At 33.2% G+C, this 26,633-nt stretch overlaps 2 protein-coding genes, 1 long non-coding RNA gene and 1 pseudogene across 4 annotated transcripts; 2 read left to right on the top strand and 2 right to left on the bottom strand.

Moving 5' to 3' along the window:
• Positions 1 to 1,209: 1,209 nt before the first annotated feature.
• LOC18602286 (2-alkenal reductase (NADP(+)-dependent)-like) lies at positions 1,210 to 3,399 on the bottom strand. The gene is made up of 5 exons (XM_007033563.3): positions 3,070 to 3,399; positions 2,554 to 2,731; positions 2,306 to 2,472; positions 1,981 to 2,063; positions 1,210 to 1,648 (listed from the first exon to the last, which is right to left on the bottom strand). The coding sequence occupies exons 1-5, from the start codon at positions 3,307 to 3,309 to the stop codon at positions 1,270 to 1,272; spliced, it is 1,047 nt and encodes a 348-aa protein (XP_007033625.3). The 5' UTR covers positions 3,310 to 3,399; the 3' UTR covers positions 1,210 to 1,269.
• A 3,716-nt stretch (positions 3,400 to 7,115) lies between these two features.
• LOC18602284 (2-alkenal reductase (NADP(+)-dependent)-like) lies at positions 7,116 to 10,683 on the top strand. Its single transcript, XM_007033559.3, has 5 exons — positions 7,116 to 7,465; positions 7,552 to 7,729; positions 9,177 to 9,343; positions 9,899 to 9,981; positions 10,173 to 10,683. Exons 1-5 carry the CDS (start codon positions 7,223 to 7,225, stop codon positions 10,552 to 10,554), a joined length of 1,053 nt encoding a protein of 350 aa, XP_007033621.1. The 5' UTR covers positions 7,116 to 7,222; the 3' UTR covers positions 10,555 to 10,683.
• A 1,410-nt stretch (positions 10,684 to 12,093) lies between these two features.
• LOC108661788 (uncharacterized) lies at positions 12,094 to 14,341 on the top strand. The gene is made up of 2 exons (XR_001927616.2): positions 12,094 to 13,556; positions 13,658 to 14,341. It is a non-coding gene; the product is annotated as an uncharacterized LOC108661788 (long non-coding RNA).
• An 835-nt stretch (positions 14,342 to 15,176) lies between these two features.
• LOC18602281 (putative disease resistance protein RGA3) lies at positions 15,177 to 20,192 on the bottom strand (annotated as a pseudogene). Its single transcript, XR_016025972.1, has 2 exons — positions 19,142 to 20,192; positions 15,177 to 18,760 (listed from the first exon to the last, which is right to left on the bottom strand). The product of XR_016025972.1 is annotated as a putative disease resistance protein RGA3 (transcript).
• Positions 20,193 to 26,633: the final 6,441 nt, after the last annotated feature.

Here is a 26,633-nt window from a genome sequence, read left to right as displayed (position 1 = left end):
TAATAAGGGAGGTTCATATAAAATCCTTTAGAACAAAAAACTAAGGCATATTTTAAAATAATTAAAGAAAAATCCAATGTTTTAACTTTCCCCATCTTGACAACCTACTGATAAAACCGAAAAACAGCAGATCCTATGATAATATAAACACTAGGTTCGATGCTTCCCTATCACTCAAATGCCCACTAGCTTTCCCTCCTAACCTCCTCTTCTTCCTCGGGTGAAATCATTATTGATTTTGAAGGTCCTGTGAATCTCCTCTGATGTCTTCCTTAGTATATTTATTTTGGGTATGATGGTTGGCTAATAAGATTTTTTTCATTCCACTTTAATGAGAGTTGCATTATGACGTTGAACCATTAAGAATTGAGATATTTGTACAAATTAAATGAAATAAATAAAATTTTTTTATTTTACATTGTAATCTTTTTTCGTTTTAGAAAAAAGAAGAAAAATTACATAATCCTAGACACGATTTACCTCTTCAAAGATATAAATGCAAAAAACTTAGGTAGGCCATAAAGAGCTTTTGATCATAAAAGCTAAAATTGACTGAAAACTATCTTTTTAGTATTGCATCGGATTGTATAGTATTTATAGTACAGGGAGAGTTTGACAAGATAAGTTTACAAGTTCAACAACAAATTAATACAAAGTAATATAAACTTTAAGAGAGAGTCCAAGAATTGCAAGGGCAGGTGTTGTTCAGAGGCTTAGTGTCTTGGACGGCGCCATATACTTCCATCTTTATTTAAGCCTTTAGTAAAAGGCCTTCCCAGGTAAAGATCTTTAATCAAGAAAAAGATGGGAAAAGTTTGATAAAAGTTAAACATTTTTGGAATCAGTGAATTTGGAGATTGGAATGAGATTGGGTTTTGCTAGCTTTTGGAACATAAGGAACATTATTTAATGAAAATGAGTGAGCAAAAAAGAGAAGACCCAACATGAGTGAAAGATAATTTTGTGCCATACCAACAAAGAGCTTATCTAGACCACCATATTCCAAGGAAAAGTTTAGTTTTTTAATTTTAACTTGTTTGTAGCATGAAGAGATACACCTGAATCAATTAACCACAGTTAGATGTTGCAGTGCTAGCATTATTTGTTGTTGGTGCATATTGCTTAAGCCTGATTTTGATGCAAGTTTTAGCCGAATGGTTTGCTTTTTCACAAAATTGACAGATAATTTTGGGAGTTGACTCAGAGAGGTTCTTAAAACAACTGGTGTTTGAGGATTAAACCGGTGCTTAAGTAGAGAAGGGTGGCCAGTCAATCATGGTCGACCACAACAACCTGTTTTCCAACATTTTGGCCACTATAGAGTCCTATCAGAGCAGCAGGGCCGCTCTCCAGGCCTTCAACAATGTCCTCCACGTACTTTATCTTCCCTTCACGGATACAGGGCAATAGAGTATCCATGAACTTACAATACAATGGGAAGTAATCGGAAACCACAAATCCTTCTATATGAACCCTCTTATAAATGATAGATGTCAGATAGTGTACAGCCTCAAGCTGATCGACATGGTATTGGGAGATCATTCCACAAACAGCGATGCGGCCATGGACTCTCATGTTAAGAAGCACTGCATCCAGCATTTTTCCTCCAACATTTTCAAAGTAAATATCGATTCCTTCGGGAAAGTACCTGCTGACAAGCAACAATCATGAGTTTTCTTAAGCGAATCTACCCTTCATTGTTCCGTTCATCTACTAAACTTGATTTTGGTTCAGGGATAATGATTTAACACCTGTAACATTCATTCTTATATGATCTTACTTAGGAATACAGAGACAATCGGTGTTTCGTCTTTGCAGTTAATGCAGCGATCCCTTAAACTTGTAAATGAAAGAAGAATTAATTTGTAAAGAAAATTATGAAACAAACAAGTTAATCTCCTGGTTGGGCAGAGATGATATATGGACAGAATGATGTTACAGATTCTGACATGCAAATTATATATATTACTGATTACTGACCTCTTCAAAGTTGCATTGAAATCAAGCTCTTCCTTATAATTAAAGGCGTCATCAAATCCCAACTTGTTTTTCAACAAATCAACCTAAGTTCAAAACAAAAGCAAAACAGAGTCGAGTTTCACTTCACAGTTTAAGTATTTCCAAGTAATAAAATATTACAGAATGTTAGATTTATTTCTAGCATTGATCCGTAATAGGTTTCAAAATTCAAAGTCAATTATTCAAAACTATGAGTAATATAGGGTAAAAAAAAATTCATGAGCAGTATGACGTTGTAAGTGAAGAACATTGAAGGTATAAGAAATAGTAATAAGCCAAGTAACACCTTTTCTTTGCTTCCAGCACTACCAACAACATAGCAACCCATCAGCTTTGCAAATTGCCCAACAAGCTGTCCAACTGCACCGGATGCTGCTGATACGAGGACATATTCTCCTTTCTTAGGACTGCAAATCTCATAGAACCCTGCATAAGCTGTCAAGCCAGGCATACCTATTTGTAAAGAAGAAGAAACATTCAATTATGGTGTTCTCATTTCCGAAATCGATAACAAAAGAACTTTAAGTCACACACCAAGAATTCCTGTATAGTAGGAAAGGGGTACATCCGTATGATTAATTTTAAAGAGTGGTTCTGTTGCTGTGAGCAGAGAGTACTGCTCCCATCCAGTTATCCCCCATATTAAGTCCCCTTTCTTGAAGTCCGGATGGCTTGAATCCAAAACTTTAGCCACTCCAAATCCAGTTATCGGCTGCATATTCCACAAAATTTTCATGGAATAAAAAAGTTAATTAGGATGTATGTGATTTTTTACTAGTTCTCTTTTTCAGAGATATATTCACAAGTCAAATTGCATTATAATTAAACAAATTCAATTAATAGCACTTATTATTTCATGAGTATGGAATTTTTTTAAGAAAAATTATAATTATGATTTACTATACAATTTTGGAAAATGTCTCAATTCTTTAGTTCTGTTTTTAAAATTTAAATTCGTTAATGATGTATAAACTAATTATGCACGTTACAATAGGAGAGGAGCGAAGAGCACTAACGTATCTGTGTGACTGAAAATGAAAGCCAACTTACGGAGCCAGGGGTGTAGGGATTGTGCAAGTCGCAATCCGGATGCTTCATCGAGTATCCCATATAAGGATCGCATGATAAATAGAGATTCTTCACAAGAACGGCTTTTGGTGACCCTCTACCTACTTTCAGACTTATAGTGTTATTGGTCGTCACAAGCAGGTCTGATTCTTTCGGAAGCCCGGTGATGTATTCCTTCAATATCACCTGCTTGTTACTGATCTCCACTCCTTCATTCGCCATTGTTGTTGCTTAATCTCTCCGTCTCCTCTTTCTCTTCCGTGCAAACGCACCGAGCTCAGATCTGTTCCAAAAGATATTTCTGCGATTCATTGTGGGACATTTGTTGTGGGTCCCTTCAATAATTTTTAAATTTTTATAACTTGTATCTGCTTTTTAGAAATTTTATAATTTTCTTTTTACAAAAATTATAAAATTTTTTTAACATATTTTTATTTTTTTAAAATTTATAATCTTACTCCTATAATAATTTTTTGTTTAGTGAAATATAGTACAATAATTAATCAACAACTAATTTTAATAAAACTAAAACAAACCAATTGCATTTAAAAAAAAAATAAAATCAATTACAATAGAATTATTTTCAAACCCCACTACTTCAAAATCTCACAACCAACACTTGCTCTCTTTTCTTTTTGCCAAATACTGTAAAAACAAAAAAAAAATCATTTTTTTACACTTTTTTACTTGTCAGCATTTTCTACGTAGACAACTTTTAATCAATAACTCAATTTTCATGTCATGATAATTGGTAAGATTAATTTATTTACTTGTTTTAATTTTAATATTTTCAACTTTAAATTTTTCTTCATTTAATGATATTTACTTGATGATTTTGATTTAGAATTTACCGTTTTAGCTATTTGCTGTTGAAAGCAATTTAATTAAGCATCTAAGGTTAATTGTTACTTATTTATTTAGGGATTGCTTGACTGTTTTCCTACAAATTAGTTGTGTTTTCCTATAAATTGTTATTGTTATTTACAATTAAGTTTTTAATTCAAGGATTGCTTCCTAGTTGAATTATTTATTAATATTATATTTAATTTTGTAATTAATTTTAGAGAATTACTTCTCCATTGAATTGTTTATTGATAGTACTTAATATTGTTTAAGGGATTGCTTTCTATTGAGATTTTTGTTATTATATTTGTTAATTTTTATTTGTTATTAAGTTTATCTAGAAAGTGAGATCATTGTCATTATTAAATTATTTATGATTATACTAGTTACTTCTTTTAAGCAAATTATTAAGATTGATTCCTTTGAATTAATTTTCAAGATTTATTTGTATAATGTTCATATGAACTTTTTTTTTAAGTTGTTTTATATTATTGTCAAATATTGAATTTCTAGTAAAATTGTTTAATTTATAAATATTGTTTTCGATTTTTCATCTCAAAACATAAAATCCTAACTCTGCTGCTGATCATAATCATAATTGACTAAGACTCTTGAGCTCAAGAGACATTAGAAGCCTACCTTTGTCCGGTGGTGGCTGGCATGTATGTGATTCACGTTCTTTGAATAGCTTGATGGTTGGTTTCATGGTCACATTTTCAACCCAAAAACAAATATAACAAGTGAAAGAAGACACTTATTTATAAATTTAAATCAACTCCATGAGATCTGTGATATTCTACCATCCAATTGTGCAATGCTCATAAAGGAGAGGACTTTTACATTGGTTTGGATCTACCTCAACCTTGATATCCCTAATGGAGATCTCACATCAATAAAAATGTGAATTTTTTCTGATATCATTTATCAGAGGATCACGTTTCCAATTCAAAAGACAAACTTAATAAATGGGGAAAAGTCTTTATTTATAATCCAAGATCCACTCATCTCTTATTGATACGAGATTTGTGACTGTTAACTGTGTGTTTCACATTTCTTGAGTGCTTAAGTGCTTGGTGCATTTTATGATGTCATTAATCACACCGAGTTACAATGGCGGATGCGAAGTCAAGATTTCTATGCAACGGGCCAAATAAAAAATAATACAAGTTCACAATATAGAATATATGCATGTAAATTGTAACCGTTCAACTTGTTCTAAAGAACCTATACAACTAAAATTGAACCCAGTTACTGTTTAAGTAGCAATGCTTTATTCGCATAAATACATTATTTTAATAACACTGGTTTCATTTTCTCTCTGTTTTATTCTTAGAAGATCACTCAAATGGTTAGCCACATTTTCTTTTTCTCCATTTTTCTATTGGCTTTGCATGGTGGTTTGTCCATGGAATAATTGTAGGCCATGCTTAAGAAATTTATATCTTTCTTTTGGAGCATTTTTTACTTTGATTTCGGATTGGAGATCTTTTTTAAGGATCCAGTAATTAGCAAGTGCTTATAGACATTACTAAAAAAATAATTAAAATATTGTTTAAGAAATTTTTTTCTATTTAATGTATTATTTGCAACAAAAGATTCTTATTCTATATATCAACGTGAGGTGAAATAGTTATCATATTATAGTGTCAATTTTTTTAATCTATTTGTAGAGTTTAAAAATTTCACAATCAATTTATAAGATATTTTTTTATGCATTTCAAAAAATATATTAATTACAATTTTTTGTCTAAATCTCACATTAACTAATGCCAATGCAATAACACTAAAAACTATATAACATTTCCCAATTTTTTTTAGAAGCATTTATGCCAAAAGCTTTATAGTCCACATCATGAGCTCACCAAACTTTCCCTTCTCTTGGTCATAACTCGTTATACATAATTTGAATAAATCATCACATATGGGATGCATGCACTTATTATATTAGTTTCTATTATAAAATTTTAGTTGCATATTTGTCCAAAAAAAAAAGGGTTAGATTTCTTTATGTCTTTAATTAGTAGAACAATTCCTACTTTCACAAGAAAGGATTCTTTGATGGACAGGAAGGAAGGAGCCTCTAGATTAGTCAAATCTCATTGTGCCATCGCGCATTTGTTTCGTTCTTGCCTTAGCTGCATTGATGTCGGCAGCATTACCACCTAAGTTCAAAATGAATATTTGATGGGCATTTCTTTTGCGTTACCGACTAAGGATTAGTTCAGTATAAGAGAGAGATTGATAGTGATGAGATTGAAAACATTAGTGATAATAAGATTGATAACCCACTGATGAAATTGGGAGATGCAGTGATGAGATTGAAAACAATGTGCTTCGTAAGAAACATGGGTGGTGCTGAAATGAGATGCAGTGAGAAAATAGAATGACTATTAAGGTTATTAAGTTGAAAGTGTATAAACAAATTATTTTAAAGTATGTTTTATAACTTATTTGTCTCATTGGTTGGTGCATAGTCCCCCTGCCTAAAGAGCAGGGTTCGAATTCCCTCTCTCCCAATTATAAAAAAAAAAATTATTTTTTTTAAAAATAAATCTAAAAAAATATTTAATAACACTATTAACATATTATTTATAAATTGATAATATATATACATATATTTAATTTATTATTAATTAACTAAATAAATTGATTATTTATATTATTGATAGTTTTTCGATTATTTATCACTTATAATTGTTTTTATTTATAGAATTATTTTTTTTATATTTATGTATTTATTTAGTTATTACGTTATAAAAAAATGAAATCAATAAAAAATATTAGATAAAAAAGGAAACAATATTATAAAGAAAAAGATATAATGTAAAAAAAGTTGAAGGAAATCTATGATTATTGATAAACCCAATACTTATAGCTAGCTTCGAGTGGGCTTATGAGTTCCTTCTTTTTGTGTAGTTAAGGGGGGGTAATAACAGCAGTTCATTACCCTCTGCTCCGCAGCTTGCTAATTTCCACTGGACCCCAAAGGTGATTCGCCCCCTAATCGGAGGTGTGGTGCGGTACAAAGAAACAAAGTCTGGTCAACATTTTCGTGCTCAATTCTTGTGGTCCTTGATAATATCCCTTGTCATCGACGTGCTTTGGAATTTTGGTCTCCACGACACGGTTTCCTGGAGCTTCTGTTGAAAATACCAGCCACGTACGCAATCAAACCAAGCCTCATATCTGAAATCTATCAGACATTTCTAGAAAAAAAAAAAAAAAAGATTTTACAAAGAGAGCTCAGCCCAGTGTCTCTGCACAGAAAAGAGAGAAACATTAATCAACAAAAATGGCGGATGGTAGTGATAAAGAAGTAGTTGTAAGAAACAAACAGGTGATATTCAAGGACTATATCACTGGGTTTCCAAAGGAATCAGACATGCATGTCACCACTGGCAATATAAAGCTGAAGGTACCAGCTGGTACGAAAGCACTTCTCGTGAAGAATCTCTACTTATCATGCGATCCTTATATGCGGATTTTAATGAGAAGCCAAGGCTCTGATCTATTCAGTCCTTATACCCCTGGCTCCGTAAGCCTCTTTCTTTTCTCTTTCTTTCTTTCTTTCTTTCATCGCAACTTTTCGTGGAGTCTGTAACTTTTCTGGAACATGTGCAGCCAATAACTGGGTTTGGAGTGGCTAAAGTTTTGGATTCGGGACATCCAGACTTCAAGGAAGGCGACTTGGTTTGGGGCACGACAGGATGGGAAGAGTATTCTCTGTTGACAGCAACCGAAGGACTCTTTAAAATTCAACATACTGAAGTACCCCTTTCCTACTACACAGGAATTCTTGGTAAGTGCTAAAAATGGACTTATTCTTTCAGCAAATTTAACTCTGGTTGGAAGCAAGAATGTTGGGCTATTTTTGGATTCTCAAGTTCTTGAGTGCATCTAGAGTATTTGGTTCAAGAAAAGTTGCATGCATCTCTCATGCTCAAAGATCCAAGTCTGAATTTCTATTTTCTCTAATAAAAATATAATAAAGTGTACTTTATTAGTCTGTCTCCAACCATGGACTATGTTATTTGAAGTTTGTAGAATTTTTAATAAAAAAATAATTAAGTTAAATTTAAATGTCAAAATTTATACATTAATATTAAATCTGTTGAATAAATTTATCATATATATATATATATACATAAAATGAGTTGAGCCATCTTGTCTCGATGATAAAAAGGAGACCTTGAAACTTTTAGGTCTTACATTGGAGATCACCACATGAGTTTGGTCTAGTTTTATCTTTTTTTTTTTTTTGAAAAGTATTGATTATATTAACTTCATTACCATTGTGCCATCATCAACTCTCTCGTATGAATTACGGAAGACTTTTTATGGCACAAAAGGATGGTCAGAGCTGTGAGTAACTGTACAAATAGTTACAAAAAAGAACTGCCACTCAAAGGATATGGCAGCAATACTCATCACCCATCCACACACTAGCAGACAATGCCCCTTGAACAAAAGACAGGGATTGCCAGTGAAGCATCAATTCAGACCACCCAAGGGAAATCAACAGAACACGCAAAAATCGACTAGCCGGCCCCTGTACACTAAACAGCTGAAACGAACAAAAAATCCACTATCAAGACCAAAGAGCCCCAAAGAGGACGACCATCCACCCAAAAACCACAAACCATACAACTCCTCAGCAAGCGCTCAGGGACAACAAAGGCAAGGGGAGTCTTCAAACATAAGACCAGCTCCCCTGACTGAGGCACAATCAACAAGAAGCATCCGGAGCAAAGAGAAATCCAGCATCAAACAAACGAAAAGAACGCAACATTAGCTTTTAATAATTTTTGGTCTAGTTTTATCTTAATTAATTTGTTGGTTTATTTAGTTTACTTATTAATAATTTCTTTTTAAAAGGGCAATAGTCATATATGTCAAGTAGTCTTATATTAGATTTTAATTTTTATTTCTATATATAACCTCATCAAATTAATAATAATAATAATAATAATGTGAAATCAATATTTAAACAACATATCTATTGAAAAATATTAAAATTGGTAAATTTATTATAGTTAGTTCTGATTAAACATTATTTAATTAATATATTTGAATCTCACGTAGACACTTTATTTAAAAGGATCTATCAAATTCAAAGATCTCAATTTAGTATTTCCTAATTCTATGTTAATCCGAAATTTCATGAATTTTAATAATTAAGAAGGAGGACTAATAAATTAAGTTTTTGGCCTTTTAATTAATGTCCTTGATTATTTTATTTGTAACAGGCATGCCTGGTATAACTGCTTATGCGGGGTTCTATGAGGTTTGTTCTCCAAAGAAAGGGGAATATGTTTTCGTATCGGCAGCATCTGGCGCTGTTGGACAGCTTGTTGGGCAATTTGCGAAGCTGATGGGTTGCTATGTTGTTGGTAGTGCTGGGAGTAAAGAAAAGGTAGGTATCGGACATGAGGATCTTATTCTGTTAATCTCTTAGCGTATTAGGGTTGATTTTCAATATCGTTACATTTTTTAATAAGATCATATTTAAAAGTAAAAATTTCAATCATAATAATAAAAAAGAATCTTATATTTCATAAAAAAACCAATAATCAAATAACTAATCTTGGATATATAATTTTTTTCAAAAAAATAAATTTATTAGTGTCACAACCGTAATGCCATTTTGAATCTCTTGCTTAGATCACAAAAGACTCTGATGATATAAGTAAATTTGATTGGAGCAGAAGAAACATGTACAGTTGTCAAAAGTATCAGCCATTACAATAGACAATGGCTTGATCAAAAGAAACCAAAAGAAGCTCTCACTAGAAGCAAAGATGCCCATGGACAGAAAGAGGGTAAATCAAAGACCACACTTGTTTGGAGTAGTTAATGTCGAATTGCTTAAAAATACACATGTTTGGAGTACGTAGTTAATATAGAATTGCTTGAATTAGTCGATGTAAACACTTGTTTATTATTAAAGTTTCCATTGTTTTGGACCAAGGTTGAACTGTTGAAGAACAAGTTTGGGTTTGACGATGCTTTCAATTATAAGGAAGAACCTGATTTGAATGCAGCTCTGAAGAGGTCAGCATATATAACTTCCATGACATATGTAAGATGTATAATATGATCAGTCTCTACTCAATAACCCCTTTCATTCATCAGGAGATTATTTTCTCTAGCCTCATGGCTTCCTTCACAAATTTAATCTTAATTTCTAGTAACAACGGAATATGTTCAATGCATTCATAATGCATCCATTCTTGTGTGTGCAGATACTTTCCTGAAGGTATTGATATCTACTTTGAAAATGTTGGGGGCAAAATGCTGGATGCTGTGCTCCTCAACATGAGAATTCATGGCCGCATTGCTGTGTGCGGGATGATCTCGCAGTACAATCTTGATCAACCGGAAGGCGTACACAATCTAATGACGATAGTTTACAAGACTGTTCGAATCGAAGGATTTTCGGTCTTCGATTACTATCCGCAGTATTCCAAGTTCTTGGACCATGTATTAGCGTACATCAAAGACGGGAAGATAAAGTATGTGGAGGACCTTGCTGAAGGCCTCGAGAGCGGCCCTGCTGCTTTAATAGGACTGTTCAGTGGGCGCAATGTGGGAAAACAGGTTGTTGTAGTCGATCATCGCCTCTGATTCAGCCTTCTCTTCTCACGGGATTCACATATAGTTTCTGTCAAAGTGGACCAATTTTAAATTGTGTGCTAGTGTGAAAACATTAGGTTTATCTTTGTTATGCCACGTCTACACATCTTTCTATGGTTATGCGGATTGGATTCTCTCCCATAACATCTAAATACGTTCGTTTATTTTCCCTTTTTAACTTAAATTAAAAAAAGCAAAAAAATTAAACAAAGCTTCTCAATTTTTTTGTCACTTTTTCTAAGCAAGCCACTTTTTAGGTAACTAAATTTTTTTCCTATCTTTTACTTAGGTTGAATGGTTAAGATAGAAAATTTTGAAAAATAATTTTATTTTTTCTTACAATTTTTCTAAAGAAGAGATTAAAAATATTATTTTAAATTCTGATTATAATGAATTAACTTTCATCATGATCCTCAAACACAATTATTTCAAAAATTATGGTAAAAAAATTTTAAAAATATCCACACTTGAAAAAGCATATTCCTTTCTTCAAACAATGAAATGTCCAGACTTTCCCTATAAAAGAATGTATCTTTTTTTTTTCTTTTTGAATTTTGATCTATTGACAATCTATTTAACTTCTTTTTATGCTTAGTGATATGTCCTTCCTCTTCAATATGCACTTTGACTTTACTGGAAATAAAATTACGTTTTTGTTTTTTGTATTTCTTTTTAATTTGAAGATGATTAGTTAATATTTAAAGAGTTATTTTTTCTTTCTTATGTTTCATATTTTTTTAAAAATCTTTCTATGATGGAAGCAATATTTCTATAACGGAAGATACAATTATAGTTTCATTCATGCTCATCTTATATTTAATAGACACATAGATCTAACCACATAACTTTATTACATATGCAACAACTAAAAATTCAAGCAATTCATGAAAATAGATTTGAAAATGAAAAAAAAAAAAGATTTCATAATATCAGGAAAATCGTTATGTCATTTTCTTTGTCATCATCAAATCAGTCCAATTTCAAAGAGTTAAGAACCAATTCACTTAGTGTTCTATTTGTAGCAATTATTATTGAATCAAATTAAAACCTTAAGAATATTAGAACTTGGGATTGTAAAACCGAAAGTATTATGAAAATACTTCAAGTGCATATCAATGTCACTTTCTTTAAAGTTTTATTCGCCCTTATTATTGGTAGGCAAAAAAGTTACATGTAATAAATCTCGATGATACAATAAAATTCAATTATTGATTGCATTTTATATTAATGCAATCAATCCACATGAGCAATTATCGGTGAATGATAAGATTATAAAACTCTTATACACTTTTTTGTGACAATATAGAAACAATCAAAAGAGAACCTAGAGAAAGTGAAAGAGTTATCGCAAATTGTTTTTATTTCTTTTAAGAAAACCAAAAAACTTTATTTATAGACAAATATATATATATATATATATATATATAAATTTGTACAAACATAATCTTTTAAACAAATATAATTGTTTACATAAACATAATTAATGAAATATTCTTCTTTTCAATTTTTCAATTTGAATTTGTCCGTTTATTGAAAATGTCTAAACAAGTGTTACCTTGGAGGCTGAGGAGAGAACTTCTAAGTTTAGAGGGCCTGAAGAAAAGGTTAGGAGAGTAGCAGGTTAGAAAAATTCCTAAAGAAGCGAATGAGACGGCAGAGGACTGGACAAAAACAGGTTTAAGGAGAGAGGATAAGCTGGTACTTGTGCTGGACCTTCTGGAGAGCAATACTGAAAAAGTGGCGACAGGGAGAGGGAGTGTTTCTTCTATTTTCTAATTGTGACGTTTTTCTATTTCCATTGGTGCTGTTCTAACTTCTCTTCCTTCACGAGCACTATGCAGGTCTCCAGGTGGCGGGCTTTCCCTTTCTTCTTTGTAACCTTTCTTTTCAGGTGCAGGATGTGCTGGAGGCAAGAAGAAAAACAAGAGAAAAAAAAAGAGAAAAAAGAGCGATAAATAAAGAAAAAGAGGAAAAAAGAGATAAGAGAAACATATAAAAAAAAAAAGAAAAAAAGAAACAAAATCATAATCAATGCTTGGGCTTGTTTGTGTGCTCGAAATGCATGGGACCCAAGGTGCTTCGCTCGGCCCTTTTTCTGCTAAAAGCAAGGGCGGACTTGTCTTTGGTGAGTGATCTGTTCTTTGATGTTCACTTCACCTTGTTCCTCTTTGGACTTGTTTTGGGGAGGTTGATTTTCTGTCCTTTAGTGGGTTCTTTTTTGTGAGGTTTTTCCTAGGTAGTGATTGTTCTGAACTCCCGGCGGATTAGGGAGTTGTTGAGGCATGCTGCTGCTTGGTTGAGGTCTTGATATCTTTCTGGCTCGAAGTCTCTTGCTTTTGGGTTTATTTTTGTACTACTATGTCTGCTCCAAAGTTACCAAGGGTTGGGAGATTTGAGTCATGTCCTGTCTCATGGAGTTTGCTGTTCTTTAGAGGTATGTGTAGGCTTCATTTAGGGTATGCCTCTTGCAAAGGCACTCTGACAATCGTGTTGGTTTAGGAATCTAACTGTTATTAAAAAAAACAAGAGAAAAAAAAGAAGAGAGAGAGAGCAAGAGGAAAAAAAGGGAGAAAAAAGAAAGGAGAAGATACAATAGAGAAGAAGAGGAGAAAAAATAAAAAGAGAAGGAAAAAATATAAGAAAAAAAAAGAGAGAGACAAAAAAGAAGAAAAGATTGAAACTAAAATAAAACAATAACATCATCATTCAAACAACTTTTAGTTCATTGAGAAGGCATGATCTCTTGGGAAACTCTCTGCTTCCTCTCCTTGCTTTGTACAGGTGTTTTTCTGTGGGGACCGACCACGTTGTTTTTTATTTGTTTTGATCTCCCATGTTCCTTGGGTTGTGTTTCCTTTTCAACGGGGGGATGATGAGGAGGTGAAGGAGGCACGGTTACAAGAGGCTTTGCCTCTTGGTGGTGGGGTGTCCTTGTTTTGCTTCGGTTCTCATTTGATGCGGGTCTCTTCTTCATGCTTTGGTTGTCTGACGAGGTCAGGAGGGCTCTCCTTGCTGTCAGCTTTTTAATTTATTCCTTTGGTTGAGCTGTGATTATGGTTCGGCTTTGGTTGGAGCTGGTTTGTTGAATGTGCAGGTAGCGTCGTCTTTGCTCTGTGGATTCCGGAAGGATAGGGAGGGGGTTGTTTATGTCTGCTTCTCCTGCAGTACCTGGCCTGCTGTCTTTTGAGTCTGCTGATGGTTAAAGCTGTGTTGATCTTCTGTGCCTGACCTTTGGGGTGCCTTGATGCGATATGTCCTCACCGGAGTCGCATGTTTTTGTTGTGTGCTTCCTGTGATGACTCCATTGTCGTGAACGCAAGTTGTTGTTTCCTTGTGGGATGTCGGCTTCATGCCCTCGCTGTTCTGGGGTGACGCTTGGGATGTTTTCTTCTTCTGCGATTGTTGGCGCCCGCAAGGCTTTGCATGTCTCAGGCTCCCGCAATTGTTCTTCCGGGTTGCTCTTTTCTTTTTCTTTTTTTTTTCTCTTTTTTCCTTTCTTTTTTTGTACTTTCTAGGATTGTTGATCCTTGGCTTTTTACCATGAGGATCTCCAGGAGGTAGTGTGATCTTTTTTCATTAGGGAGCTGTTGATCCTAGGGTTATGCTGTTTCGCTGGGATGAGCATTGTTCTAGGTTTCAGCCTGAACTTCTTGTTTAGGGGCTGTCTTTTCTTTTGGGTGCTGCCAATTCCTCTGGAGCAGCTTTGATCTCTTGAAATTGTTTGTTTCTGACTTTTCCAAAGTTGGCTTTATGCCAAAAGGACTCTTTTACCATTGAAGTATAAGACTCTTCAGCCGTTGCTATCAACAAAATCCCAACTTCCAAAACAAAAAAGAGTATCACCTTTACTGAAGCACCAAGCAGCTCTTCAATTGCCTCAACTTCCATACCATGGAAAGACAGAAATGTCTGGGATTTTTTGAGAAAGAAAAGAGGGGAATTGTTCTGCAACTATTTTGATTAATAATTTATCTAAGCAATGTGTATAAGTGGCGGCTTTCATTCAGTTTTTGACAACATCCAAGTACTAATAAGGTTTAGTATAATACAACAGGTTATAATAAATTGGTTTATAAAGTTGGTTTTTGTTTCTGGTTCCAGAGGATCACTTCTTCTCGACTGCTAAGGATGTTAGGCTGTTTGTTGACTTTCATTGTGCCAATGCTGTTATTGCTGGCTACCGGTTTTTGTTTTCTGTGTTGTGCTCTTTTCTTGCATAGGTTAGCTCCTAGGTTCTTACGGTGAAGTCTTCAAATTAGATACGTTTGCTGGCTTCTCTGGACTCTGTATTGGCTCTCTTTTCCTCAGTTACCACTTATGCCATGACAATCTTTGGTAACAAAAACTTAAAGACTTAAAATGGCATTGTGGTGAGCTGATTAATATATTTAACCTTTCAAAAAAAAAAAGTAATTGGTTTATATCTCAAATTGATAACAGTTATGAGATTCATGCAGCTAAAATGACAATCAGTTGACCCGTTTCTCCATCTCCAGATGTTGGCCAGCCTGTAATGCACTTTAAGAGACTTCCTTATCATTCCTGATCCTGTTATTTCTCTGTTCTTGTAAATACCACCGATCTCATGGTTAAATGTTCTTTTGCAAGTGCTTGTTAGAAGTTTATATGCAAGTTTCCAACAAGCATACGTACATTAATTTAGAAGATAGTTTTTGGCAACAGTTGATAAGTAGAAGCACATCATTTAAAGGGAAACTTTTGACCAATAACATACACTGCACTGATACTAAAGCACAGACACATAAAGAAGGCCACTCATTCAAAATTAACTGATTGGTGGTAAAAAGAGGTGAACTAATAGCAGCATAAAATGAAGGTTTCTCAAAAGGATTTATTCTGAGCTGCAGACTCAATATTAAATGCATCGCCAATCAATCTGAATGTACTGAATGCGAGCAATCTTGTGCCATTCGGGGCCGCTGTCCTTGGTGCATCTTTCTGCCAATATTGGACTCCTGTGAATTTCTAATCTCTGTAATTTGGAGAGACATTCCATGGCTTCCATAGAAGGTAGATGCATCAGATTGTTGCAGTGACCAATTCGAAGTTTTTGAAGGGACGATAAGTTTCCCAACCACTCTGGCAAAGCTTCCATTACATCGAAGAAAACTATTGCAAATGATTTAAGGGCAGCAAGGTGTTGAAGCTGAGGCGGTAGAGACTTCAGTTTTTTCCATCCAAACAAGTGCAGGTATTCAAGGGACGCATGGAGAAGGTGGATTGAATTTAGACCTGGAAATTCCTCAAGCTCTTCTGAGAAAAAACCAATTTTCAGTTCCTTCAAACTGGTGAGATAGCCTAAGATTTCCTCTGGAATGGTGGTCAGTTTGGACAAAAAGAGATTTCTAAGTGGACAAGAGATTGCAGTTCTCCTACATCTTTGGGGACAGAGACCAGACTATGACACCTCCATATTCTTAGTTTTTTCAGAACTTTGGAGGCAGAGAGTCCATCCTTTAAATTACTTAATCCGTCACAGTAGCAAACATGAAATGCCTGAAGAGATGTAAGTCTTCTCTGTATTGGAACACTCTTCAACTTAGAACAGCTCAAGACAATTAACTCCTCAAGTTGAGGAAACAATACCACATCCTCTCTTCCTTCTGTCCCCAGGTCCACACCTTGTACCCACTCCTCAAGACTGCACATATTCTCTAAGCTGAATCTTCTCAAAGATGGGAATAGAGTGATTCCCTCAACCCAGCCTGAGCTATGGCTTGCTATTTCACTGTTATATATGCATTTCACCCTCTCCATTCCATCTATTTCAAGAATTCTCAGATTCCGTAATTGCCCAAGACTCGAAATGTTTATGCATTGCTTGCATTTTATTAATTTCAAAAAAACCAAATTATCAAGGGGAAATGTGCAACCAAAATCATGGACACTCATAAGCATCCATGAAGGCAAGTTTTCTCCCGGATAATTCACTATCATTAAGCTTTTCAAATTTGAGCAAGGCTTGAGGCCATCCAATACTTCCTCGTCATTACCGTAGCCTTCTCGTTTGTTGCTCCATAACAATTCCACCTCATATAGTTTGGCCTTCTCTTGCAACTTTGCTCTAATGGCTTCAGCTTTGTCTTCTACATGCTCAAGGTTGTATATTTTTAATTCTCCTCTAAGTTGGCTCAAGCATCCAAGTTCGTCAATTCGGCGTCCTCTTTCCGTACCCACATAAAAGAGTGGCAATGTTCGAAGACTAGTTAAGCAGCCAATCTTAACTGGCATAATCTTTTCCTTATCAAAATAAATATGCCTCAAGCTAACTAGTTTTGTTATTCCTTTGGGAAGCCTCTCAAGACAGCAGTCCATAATGTTTAAGGTCTGCAAATTGTAGAGTAGGGTGAAAGATTTTGGTAATCTTCCGATATTAGTTCTTGAGATGTTAAGGTATCTTAAATGCTTCAATTTGCCGATAGAAGCTGGCAACTTCTCAACCTTAGCATTCTGAAAATATAGGACACGCAAGCTTCTGGGTTGCTTTGACATATTTTTGAAGACATCAACCTTCGAAATCAAAGAATGCAACTTTGTAGAAATGCCTTCTGGAATAGTTGGTACCTCTTTTCCAGTAGAAATGACACTCAGGCGTTGAATACGAGAAACATTATTCATGGAACCAGTCTTCTCTAAAACCAAGGTTTCTGCTTTCGAAACAAACAGAGCAAGATCATGAACTAGGTCGTGCATCTTGCAAGTTTTAATGTTTCCATACAAATCCCTTTCCACATCTTGAAACAAGGAATTAAATAACAAGTCATTAAAATACTTGTCACCAATAATTTCCATCTCCATCTGACTACCTTCAGAGGATTGAAGAAACCCTTCAGCCATCCAAAGCTGAATTAAATCTTCCCTTTTAATGTCAAAATCTTTGGGGAAAAGTGAGCAATATGCAAAACACTGTTTCAAGGATGATGAAGGTAAGCGATCAAAACTTAATTTTAGTATACTTAAAATGCCATTATCCTTTTCAAGAGAATCCCAAACATGACTGTTTCTAATTGACAACCACTGATCTTTGTCCCTTTTATTGCTCATTGTACCTCCTATAACTCTTGCAACCAATGGCACACCTCTACATTTTTTTGCAATATCCTTCCCAATAACCTCCAATTCTGGGGGTATGGAAGAGTTTTCAAATGCTCTACCTTTGATTATTGACCAACACTCTTCATCTACAAGTTTGCGTGGATGATGCATATATTCAGGAAGTGTTCCCATCCCCAACGCTACATTCTCCTTACGAGTTGTCACAATAACTCTACACTCTATATTTTTTGTTACTCCCAACAAGCAACTTCTCAAGTCTTCCCACTTCTCGGTGTCCTCATTCCATACATCATCAAGTATAAGAAGATAATTATCCCCTCCCAATTTTTCAAGTATTTTTCTAAGTATAGTATCTTTATATTTAACTGTACATGAGTTTTGGGTAAGAGATTCCAACATCTCTAGTAAAATCCTTTCAACATTAAAATCGTCAGCTACACACACCCAAATTATTCTACTGAAATGTTTTTGTATTTGATCATGTTTGCACACTAATTTTGCTAATGTTGTTTTTCCAAGACCTGGCATCCCAACTATTGATAAAACAGGGAGGGCTTGTAGACACGCTGAGTTGGTCAACAATTCAACTGCTTTTGAGACATCATCTTCCCTTCCAATAACTTGAGATGAGTCTCCAAGAAAGGAGTGAGTCACTTGGTTTACTCTAGGTAGAGCAACCATATCAGTAACTCTTCTCTGGAGTCCAAACAGATTGGCTTGGTTGTTAATGTTTCTGAGGGATATATTAATCTTTCTAATTTTTTTAGCCATCATGACACCAAATGCCCTAGAATTTGAAAGCGAAAAAAAGTAGCTAACCTTTTTCATCAATCGGTTCTGAATCTCCACCTTCCTTCTGAGAACATCATAAGCAAACTCATCCAGTACATCGTCAGCCTCATAAGCAACATCTCTAAGCTTCTCAAGCCAAAGCTTAACAGCCCTGTCTTCTTCTTGCCTTCTGTCCGCATCTTGCAGCAGAGCTTGGATGATAGTAAGTGAGTCATGGAGCAATGTCAACTCCTCCTTGAAACCCAATGCAAGGCTGATCTGTTCGGCAGCAAGTGAAATCACCTTGGCTAGTATCACCTCCACAACAGCACCAACCACTTCCATGCTACTGAAAGTTCAAAGAAAACTTTGCTGTGATCTCCTACATCAGGTAGCAAGTAGTACCATATAATCTGAAAGATTAATATCAATTTCAATATAATAATTCTAATAAGAAAATTGACTCTGCTCTTCTACTTCAAATTGAAATTTGTTGATAATTCAACCAACAGTGACTATTTTGATCCCTTCATTTTTCTACATTCTGCGTCTTCTATCATTCATTGATTATTCAATTAGAACTTGCCAAGTGAAACACCGTCAAGCAATTGTTGAAGTCAACAGCACGACTTGAAAATTTAACAAGACAAAATCTGATTGATTAAGATCAAAGTCTATAAATGAAAGACATATGTAAAGGAAAAGAAAGATGAGGATGCTTGATTTCTACCTTTGAGTCATGACTAAAGACAGTTGACATAAGCAACTTTCCAGGACGGCAACCTGCTTAAGACAAACGTTTGGGCATGACCATAAAGTCTTGGCTTTGATTGTGTTGATGGCTAGGTGATGTGGATATTAGCTCACAATCTCTTTTCCCATTGAAGTTTTTCAAGAGAATTTTCTAGTTTTTTACCCATTATAATGCACGACTGATTTAAGTCACCTAGTCCTACACTTAAAAACTTCTCTTGACTGTTGCCGGCGTCCCAACTGTTTCTTAGTAACTCACCATCACCAGTTATCAAATTTAAATCATACGGAAACATTATCGTGTTGGAGAAAAACAAGTTTATTGTGATTTTTTTTTAAAGTTCATATATATACTAAACCTGAGGGAAGCAATCGTTCACCTCTGAGAAAGGTACAAGAAGATTTATACCTGTTAAATCTCAGAATTTGAGAATAACAGCAGCAAATCAACTCCAACCCCACAAAAAAATCTACACATAAGTCCAGATTCCGGCATCCCTAAACAGAGTGAGGAGTGATTGCACACCAAAACACAGCATAATCAATCCCAAAACAACAATTCCCACCGATCAACATAACCCCACCCAATAGAAACAAACCCCATGCTCTCAACAAAATATACACAGCATCCTGTACATTCACATCAAGACCAGTGCAAGAAAACAAAAGAGAAAGCAGCTGGGCATTATTTTTTCTCAACCATATTCAAACCTGTGCAGAAGCGAATCCAGTAACCTCCCCAATCGAATTAGGTCTAGGTGATAACTTGTGATTTAGTGATAACTTTTGGCGCCAGGTACTTGAACTAGGTCTAGGTGGGTATCTTTTTAAGTGAAATGGATCAGTCTCTTCAGCCCTTAATCAACTAATTTTATAACTTCCAAGAATTTGTGCACATCCATTAAGTGGCTGAAAATGAGAGAAAGCATCAACAAGGAGACTTAACTCAATGGATAAGTTCGTCAGTTTAAATCTTGACATTAATCTCTAAGCACGATGACCCCTATGGAGTATGGCACATAACACTGCCTTTGTCCATGGACAGTACAAACACCAATAAACGCCAGTACATCATAAAGAAATACAAACAATTCATCATTTGTACGTTATCTATCTATACTTTATTTCACCACATTATTTAACTGTTACTGCATGTTTCGTCACGTTTAATTTTTAACTATTTATGCATGTTTAGTCATGTTTAATTTTTATATCATGTTTCGTCGTATTGTTTTTTGTGTTGTGTTTCGTTATGTTAGTTGCCATATGTTTAGCCATACCATCTTCTAGGTCATTTTTTATCATGTCATTACGTTTTGCAAACTCCCATCTTGATTTTGAAGAAATGTTAAGACAATTATACAAATTATTTAATTAAAGTTATTATATAATACTATAATCTAATTTAGTTAAATTATAATATTTAATTAAGAGTTATATTACAATATTATTTGTTAATTTAAATTAATCTATAAACAAAATTATTTTTTCAATCAATATGTTATTTCATTAAAAGAAAGAGCTCAATTATCTATGGTTGAGTAAGCCAGAAATGCAGATTGGATTCTCTCTTATAATAATACATTCCTTTATTTTCTCTTTTTAACTTTTTTTTTTTTAAAGATGACTCTATTAGCAATAAGGCACCATGCCAACCAAAGTCTCTAACTGATTGTTGGAAGCTCCCAATGGCGTGAAGTCAATGGCTTGTGCAAAGGAAAACTATATACAATTGCAAAAAGAGACTGATTCCCAAAATTCATAACAATCTCCTTACCTAATTTAAGTTGAAAGAAATTAGAAATAGCTCTCTTCCCTTTTCCTATCGACTTGTGTTGTACATAAGAAAAACCAGAACCTAAGAGATCAAGCACATCAGTCTCTAGCCTAAAAACCCGGGTCCAAGAAAACTGTGTGAAGAAAGCCCCTCTTCCAGTCATGGACCCAAAAAATGAAATCACTGCCTAAAGCAAGCCGAAAGGAGAAATAAAACATAATTGTACAAAATCTGCATCTGAGGACCCGCCTGCAAAACCTTCCTTATTCACTAAATCTGTCATCATCGAGGACATGCGAACACAGAAAAATAACCACAAACAACCCCATGCGACATCGCCAGAGTCGTCAGATTCAATCCCCCATTAAACCATTTCAACTTAAATTAAAAATGCTAAAACATTAAACAAGCTTTTGAATTTTTTCACTTTTTCTAAACAAGCCACTTTTCAGGTAACTAAAGTTTATTCTTATATTTTTCATATGTTGAATGGTTCAAATAGAAAATTTTGAAAAATTAGATGATTAAATAGGTAATTTTTTTGTTTTTACTTGTCTTTTTTTCAAAACAAGAGATTAAAAATATTATAATGAAATAACTTTTATCACTATCCTCAAGCACAATGTTTCCAAAACTTGTGGTCACAATTTTAAAGTATTAGCACTTGAATAGGCATATTTTTTTCTTTAATAATTGACATTCTTTTTCAAAATGTCTTGACTTTTCTTATGAATGAATGTGTTTTTCTTTTTGACTTTTGACATATTAGTTATTCGACATTTTTTAATAAATATGGGACACAATCTCATGTTGCAATAAAAGGAAAAGTTATATCTATGGAAAATTAGAAAATAAAAAAAAAGTCATATCTATTATAAATAAAAAAAAGTCATGCATGTTGGAAAAGATCAATAGTTGTGACTATTTGAAACAGACATAGTTGCCTATTAAAAATGACCTTCCTTTAAATAACAGAACTTATAACAGAAAACAATAACAACAATCTTTCCTTCCTTTCTCAACATTCTCCAATTTTTCTTCTATATCTTTTTATTGCAGAAAAATCTTATAGAAATTTGATAATCTTATTATACTCCAATGAGTGCTCAGTGGATTGATTTCGTCAATGCAAAACGCTAGGCTTCATTGTATTTTCGAGACTTATACATTGCTAACTTTTTTGCACACTATAAGTGAGGGCGAATAAAATTTTAAGGACAATGGCATTGATACATACCTTGAAGCCTTTTCGATATTTTCCAATTCGGTGTTCTAACAATGTAATACCTCGGCTCAAATGACATTTTGGACTAATGTATCTACATTGTATCAAAATGTGACAAATAGACCTTTCAAGTTAATTAAAAATAATTGAGGCCAAACCATAGTCTTATGCTAGGGTTTATTAGAATATAAACTAGCGTTAATATAAATAGGTCAGTTAAGTTTAGCAGCCACTTTTCATTTGATTGAGAAAACAAATGCTTTAAAGTGAATTTCACAAAAATCTTTCTCTGTGGTAAGATTTGGAGATTTTCAAGAGCAAGTTTGGAGAATAAAAATTAAAGGTCATTGCTAGATTCATCATTACAAGGTGAGTAAAACCCTCTTTTAAATTGAAGAAAAACACTTGATTAATTTAGAAGAATTTGAATTAAAATTGAAAAGAAAATCTACTTGAAGAATCGAGATTTGTATACTGTACTATCACTTTAAGTCTGGTTCTATATTGATTTTTGAAATTTGTACTATTTGAGTTATATAAATTGGAAAGCTACATGAGTCTATTTTCTAATGAACCAAACAGAAGTAGATTCTGAATTTCCTACGTAAAGATATGATCTTTTTTTTTTTTTGTAAAGATAGTGCAAATTGCTTGGTAGCAACGCCAACGTAAATTTCGAAATGTTTCTGCATTTTTTCTCCAATGAATAAAGTGTTTAGATTTACATGGATAGAAAGCTTATTAAGTTTGCTTTCCAACACGTTAAACAAATCTCAATCTTGAGTTTTATAGCTTAAGATATGGTCATTTTAGTAAATGATGTGCAAGCTGTTCAAATTTCTGATTTAAGAGAGTTTGGATTATTTTGTATAGATTTAGGTGATAAACAGATTTCAAAGAGTTAGATTGTTGCTAATATGTGTAAATGGTTATAATTAGGCTTTTGATTATTTTGAGAGGAAGCGAGTTTGTTAGAATAAAGGGAGGTAAGTATATCTTAAAACACCTTGCTTGTTTCAAAACTTTCGTAAATGCATATTTCTTGAAAGAATCAAACATTTTATTTCATTATTTTCAGTATATGAAAATAGAGTCAAGCATATGATTATTTTCTGTTTTGGGCTTAATAATATGATGAATAATTATTTATAAATGATTTGGTTTACTTAAGTGAGGGAAAATGGATTTTCGAATGATTTGAGTTATACATATAACGAACATTGTTTTATGAATGTTTTAGTTGATTTATATGACGAATGTCAATTTATGAACGAAATGAGATCTTTGATAATCTTTAGAAAATGTTTTAAGAGCTACAAAATAATTTCTGGGAAATAAGATAATCGACAATAGAACTAGTTTAACGGTCTTGTTAACATGATATAATAGTTAGCACATGGCCCAGCTAATGGGATATAATATTAATAATGATCATGAGAATGATTAGTTGATACGATCTTTGTCACGAGATATAATAGTGATTGTAGCTAAGATGATGAAACTTTACAAGTTTCAAAAATTGAAACTATGATTTGCTTGAACAATTTTTTAAGAATGATATTTGAATATCAATGATTTATGAACCCATGAAATTCTTTATTTTTGGATATAATGATTTGTTTAACTGTTTGAAATCATAATTTGTTAAATATATTCCTGAATGAACTATACGATATATTGAAAATGATGCATGATCCGGTAAGGTGTGTGTGGTTATACTTATTGAGTTGTGATTTGCTCCTTCCTTCCCTTACAATTTTGCAGATGGCTAGAGATTGAGAGCTTTAAAGTTATGGGAGCTAAAATAACAATTTGGGAAGTCTACCTTAGTGTCAAGATTGTTAGCTATCTTGAGACCCTACCATATGTAATTGATACTTAAATTTTTAATTGTTTAATTACTTATCATCTTGGAGATTTTAATTGGTTTGTAGTAATTACATAGGCGAGGATGTACATATGGAATTGTCAGTATGACTTCAGTTGAGGATTTATACATGAATGAAAGATAAAAAGGCTTCATATTACTTTAGGGCTTAGTCACAAGTTAATATGGTTGTGTCATGTCTTAATTTTTGGGATGTAACATATAATGGTATTAGAACTTAGATTTAAAGAGAGAATTTAGAAAAGTAGAATAGAATTTAATATTCTTAATATGGTTCAAGTCGTTAAGAATTATATTATGCGTGAAAGAGGTCAAGAACTAGTAGTTGATTTTTATATATTTGGAGACATAAGATGTTGATGTTATTTTATGTATGAATTGGTATTAGAGTTTATGTAAACAATTCTATGAATTCAAAGTACTTAGTTTATTTCATATAAGATAATAGTTTTAGAAATTTGTGGTGAATAGAAAATTAATTTAATAAAGAACAATGATGTGTCTCTATAAGTTGACAAAGAGCAAGTGATTGTGGTATAAGTTAGGAAAAGGTAGATACCTTACATTCAAGGTTATTGTGGAAATGATTTTGATTTTAGAGATCTTATGAAATTTAGATCAAATTTTATTTTTAGAGTTTTTCAATGGATAATTAGTGAATCTTTTACCATGATTAAAATTGTAATGTATTAGAGTTTAAGTATGAAATATCAAAGTTTACATGAGATAATATTTTTGAAATCTTGAGATAATTGTTAATATTAATAATTGTGAAGTGCCTGGGTGAATGTTGATTTCAGTCTCACTTAACATGAAGTGACAATTTGGGAAGTCTACCGTAGTATTTAGACATTGTTAGCTATCTTGAGACCTTACCATATGTAATTGATATTTAAGTTTCTAATTGTTTAATTACTTATCATCTTGGAGATTTTAGTTGGTTTGTAATACTTACATAGGCAAGAATGTAAATATGGAATTGTCAATGTGACTTCAATTGAAGATTTATACATGAATGAAAAATAGAAAGACTTCATATTTCTTTGGGGCTTAGTCTCAAGGTAATATGATCGTGTCATATCTCGGTTTTGAGGGCGTGACAAACAATTTTAAGGTTTTATTTCGTTTTGATAATGGTTGCTACAAGTGAAACACTAAAAGAATCAACTTCTGATTTTTCTTGAACCAGGTTGATGTTGACAAAGAAAATAAGAAAATGGTTTTTCACCATATGGCAATGGTAAGAAGTCCTTGGCCTTTGAAGGTTGGCCTTTTACGATAGGGAATAAGTTTGACATTAATTTAGTTCATCCTCTATCTCAAATAAACTGTTAGGTACCCGTAATGGGAAGGAAATGATGAGTTATATATTCTTAATAGACCTATAACATAAAGTTTGTTAGAATGTTTTAGTTACGAGGGCATTCTTAATAGCATCTACCTATGTGAATGTGAAGTATGGCCACTTCTAAGAGCTCAAGAGCTTGGCTCTATTAGCACTCATGAAAAGAGGATGTAGACGCATGGTCATAAAAGCATTGTCGGATATTGTGCATTCATTAGTATTGAAATCATTGTGTGAAATGTGTTTGATTAACCAAATAGAGTAGCTAGCTCAAACCATAGTCTACTATACAATTTTGATTAGCTTTAACATGTTTCAACTGAGTAAAGCTTTAATTAAAAGACACCTTCATTTATGCAATCAAGTTCCAAGATTATCAAAATTTTGGATTAATTTGAGAATGGTGGGGAATTGTTGGACATTTTCAAATGAATATGGAACATAATCCCATGTTGCAATAAAAGGAAAAGTCATGTCCATTGGAAATTAGAAAATAAAGGAAATGTTATGTATGTTGAAAATAAGAAAATAAAAAATGAGTCGCGTCTATTGGAAAAAACTAATAGTTGTGACTATTTGAAACAAACACAACTGTATCTGTTGGGAATAGACACCCAAGTCTACAAAAAGGTCAATCTTTTAAACAACAGAATGTACAACAGAAAATAATAACAACAATGTTTCTTTCCTTTCTCAACATTCTCCAAGTTTTCTTTTATATCCTTTCTCAACAATAACAGAAATCTTATAAAAGTTTGATAATTTTATGATACTCTAGTAAGTGTACGGTAGATTAATTACATTAATGCAAAATACCGTCAATCATTAGATTTTATTATATTTTCGAGATTTATATGCTGGTAACTCTTTTGCGCACTATAAATGAGGACAAATAAAACCTTAAAAACAGTGACATTGATACTCACTTTGAAGCCTTTTCGATATTTTTCAGTTCAGTGTTCTAATATTAGTAATCTGTTTAACTTCTTTTTATGTCTAGTAATATATCCTTCTTCCACATCATGCCCTTCTGCTTTATCAGAATAAGAATTACGTTCTTGTTTCTTGTTTCCTCTTTAATTCAAATATAATTAGTAAAGCTTAAAGAGTTATTTTCTCTTTCTTGTATTTCATAATTCTTTTAAATTATTTCCGTGATGGAAGCAGTTTTTATATCATGAAAAAGACAATTATATTTTCATCAATATTCATCTTATATTTACTAAACACATAC

This window comes from Theobroma cacao, chromosome 4 (assembly GCF_053813885.1).
Source record: "Theobroma cacao isolate CCN51 chromosome 4, ASM5381388v1, whole genome shotgun sequence".
Classification (NCBI taxonomy): Eukaryota; Viridiplantae; Streptophyta; class Magnoliopsida; order Malvales; family Malvaceae; genus Theobroma; species Theobroma cacao.
Note: the sequence above shows the minus strand (reverse complement) of the source record. Positions and strands in the feature narration are given on the sequence as shown.

Coding starts and splice junctions, on each gene's coding strand:
- LOC18602284 (XM_007033559.3), top strand. CDS start 7,223: ATGGCGGATGGTAGTGATAAAGAAGTAGTTGTAAGAAACAAACAGGTG. Junction 7,466..7,551: donor GTCCTTATACCCCTGGCTCC/GTAAGCCTCTTT, acceptor GAACATGTGCAG/CCAATAACTGGGTTTGGAGT. Junction 9,982..10,172: donor TTGAATGCAGCTCTGAAGAG/GTCAGCATATAT, acceptor TTGTGTGTGCAG/ATACTTTCCTGAAGGTATTG.
- LOC18602286 (XM_007033563.3), bottom strand. CDS start 3,309: ATGGCGAATGAAGGAGTGGAGATCAGTAACAAGCAGGTGATATTGAAG. Junction 2,732..3,069: donor ATCCCTACACCCCTGGCTCC/GTAAGTTGGCTT, acceptor TGGAATATGCAG/CCGATAACTGGATTTGGAGT. Junction 2,473..2,553: donor CTACTATACAGGAATTCTTG/GTGTGTGACTTA, acceptor CTTTACAAATAG/GTATGCCTGGCTTGACAGCT.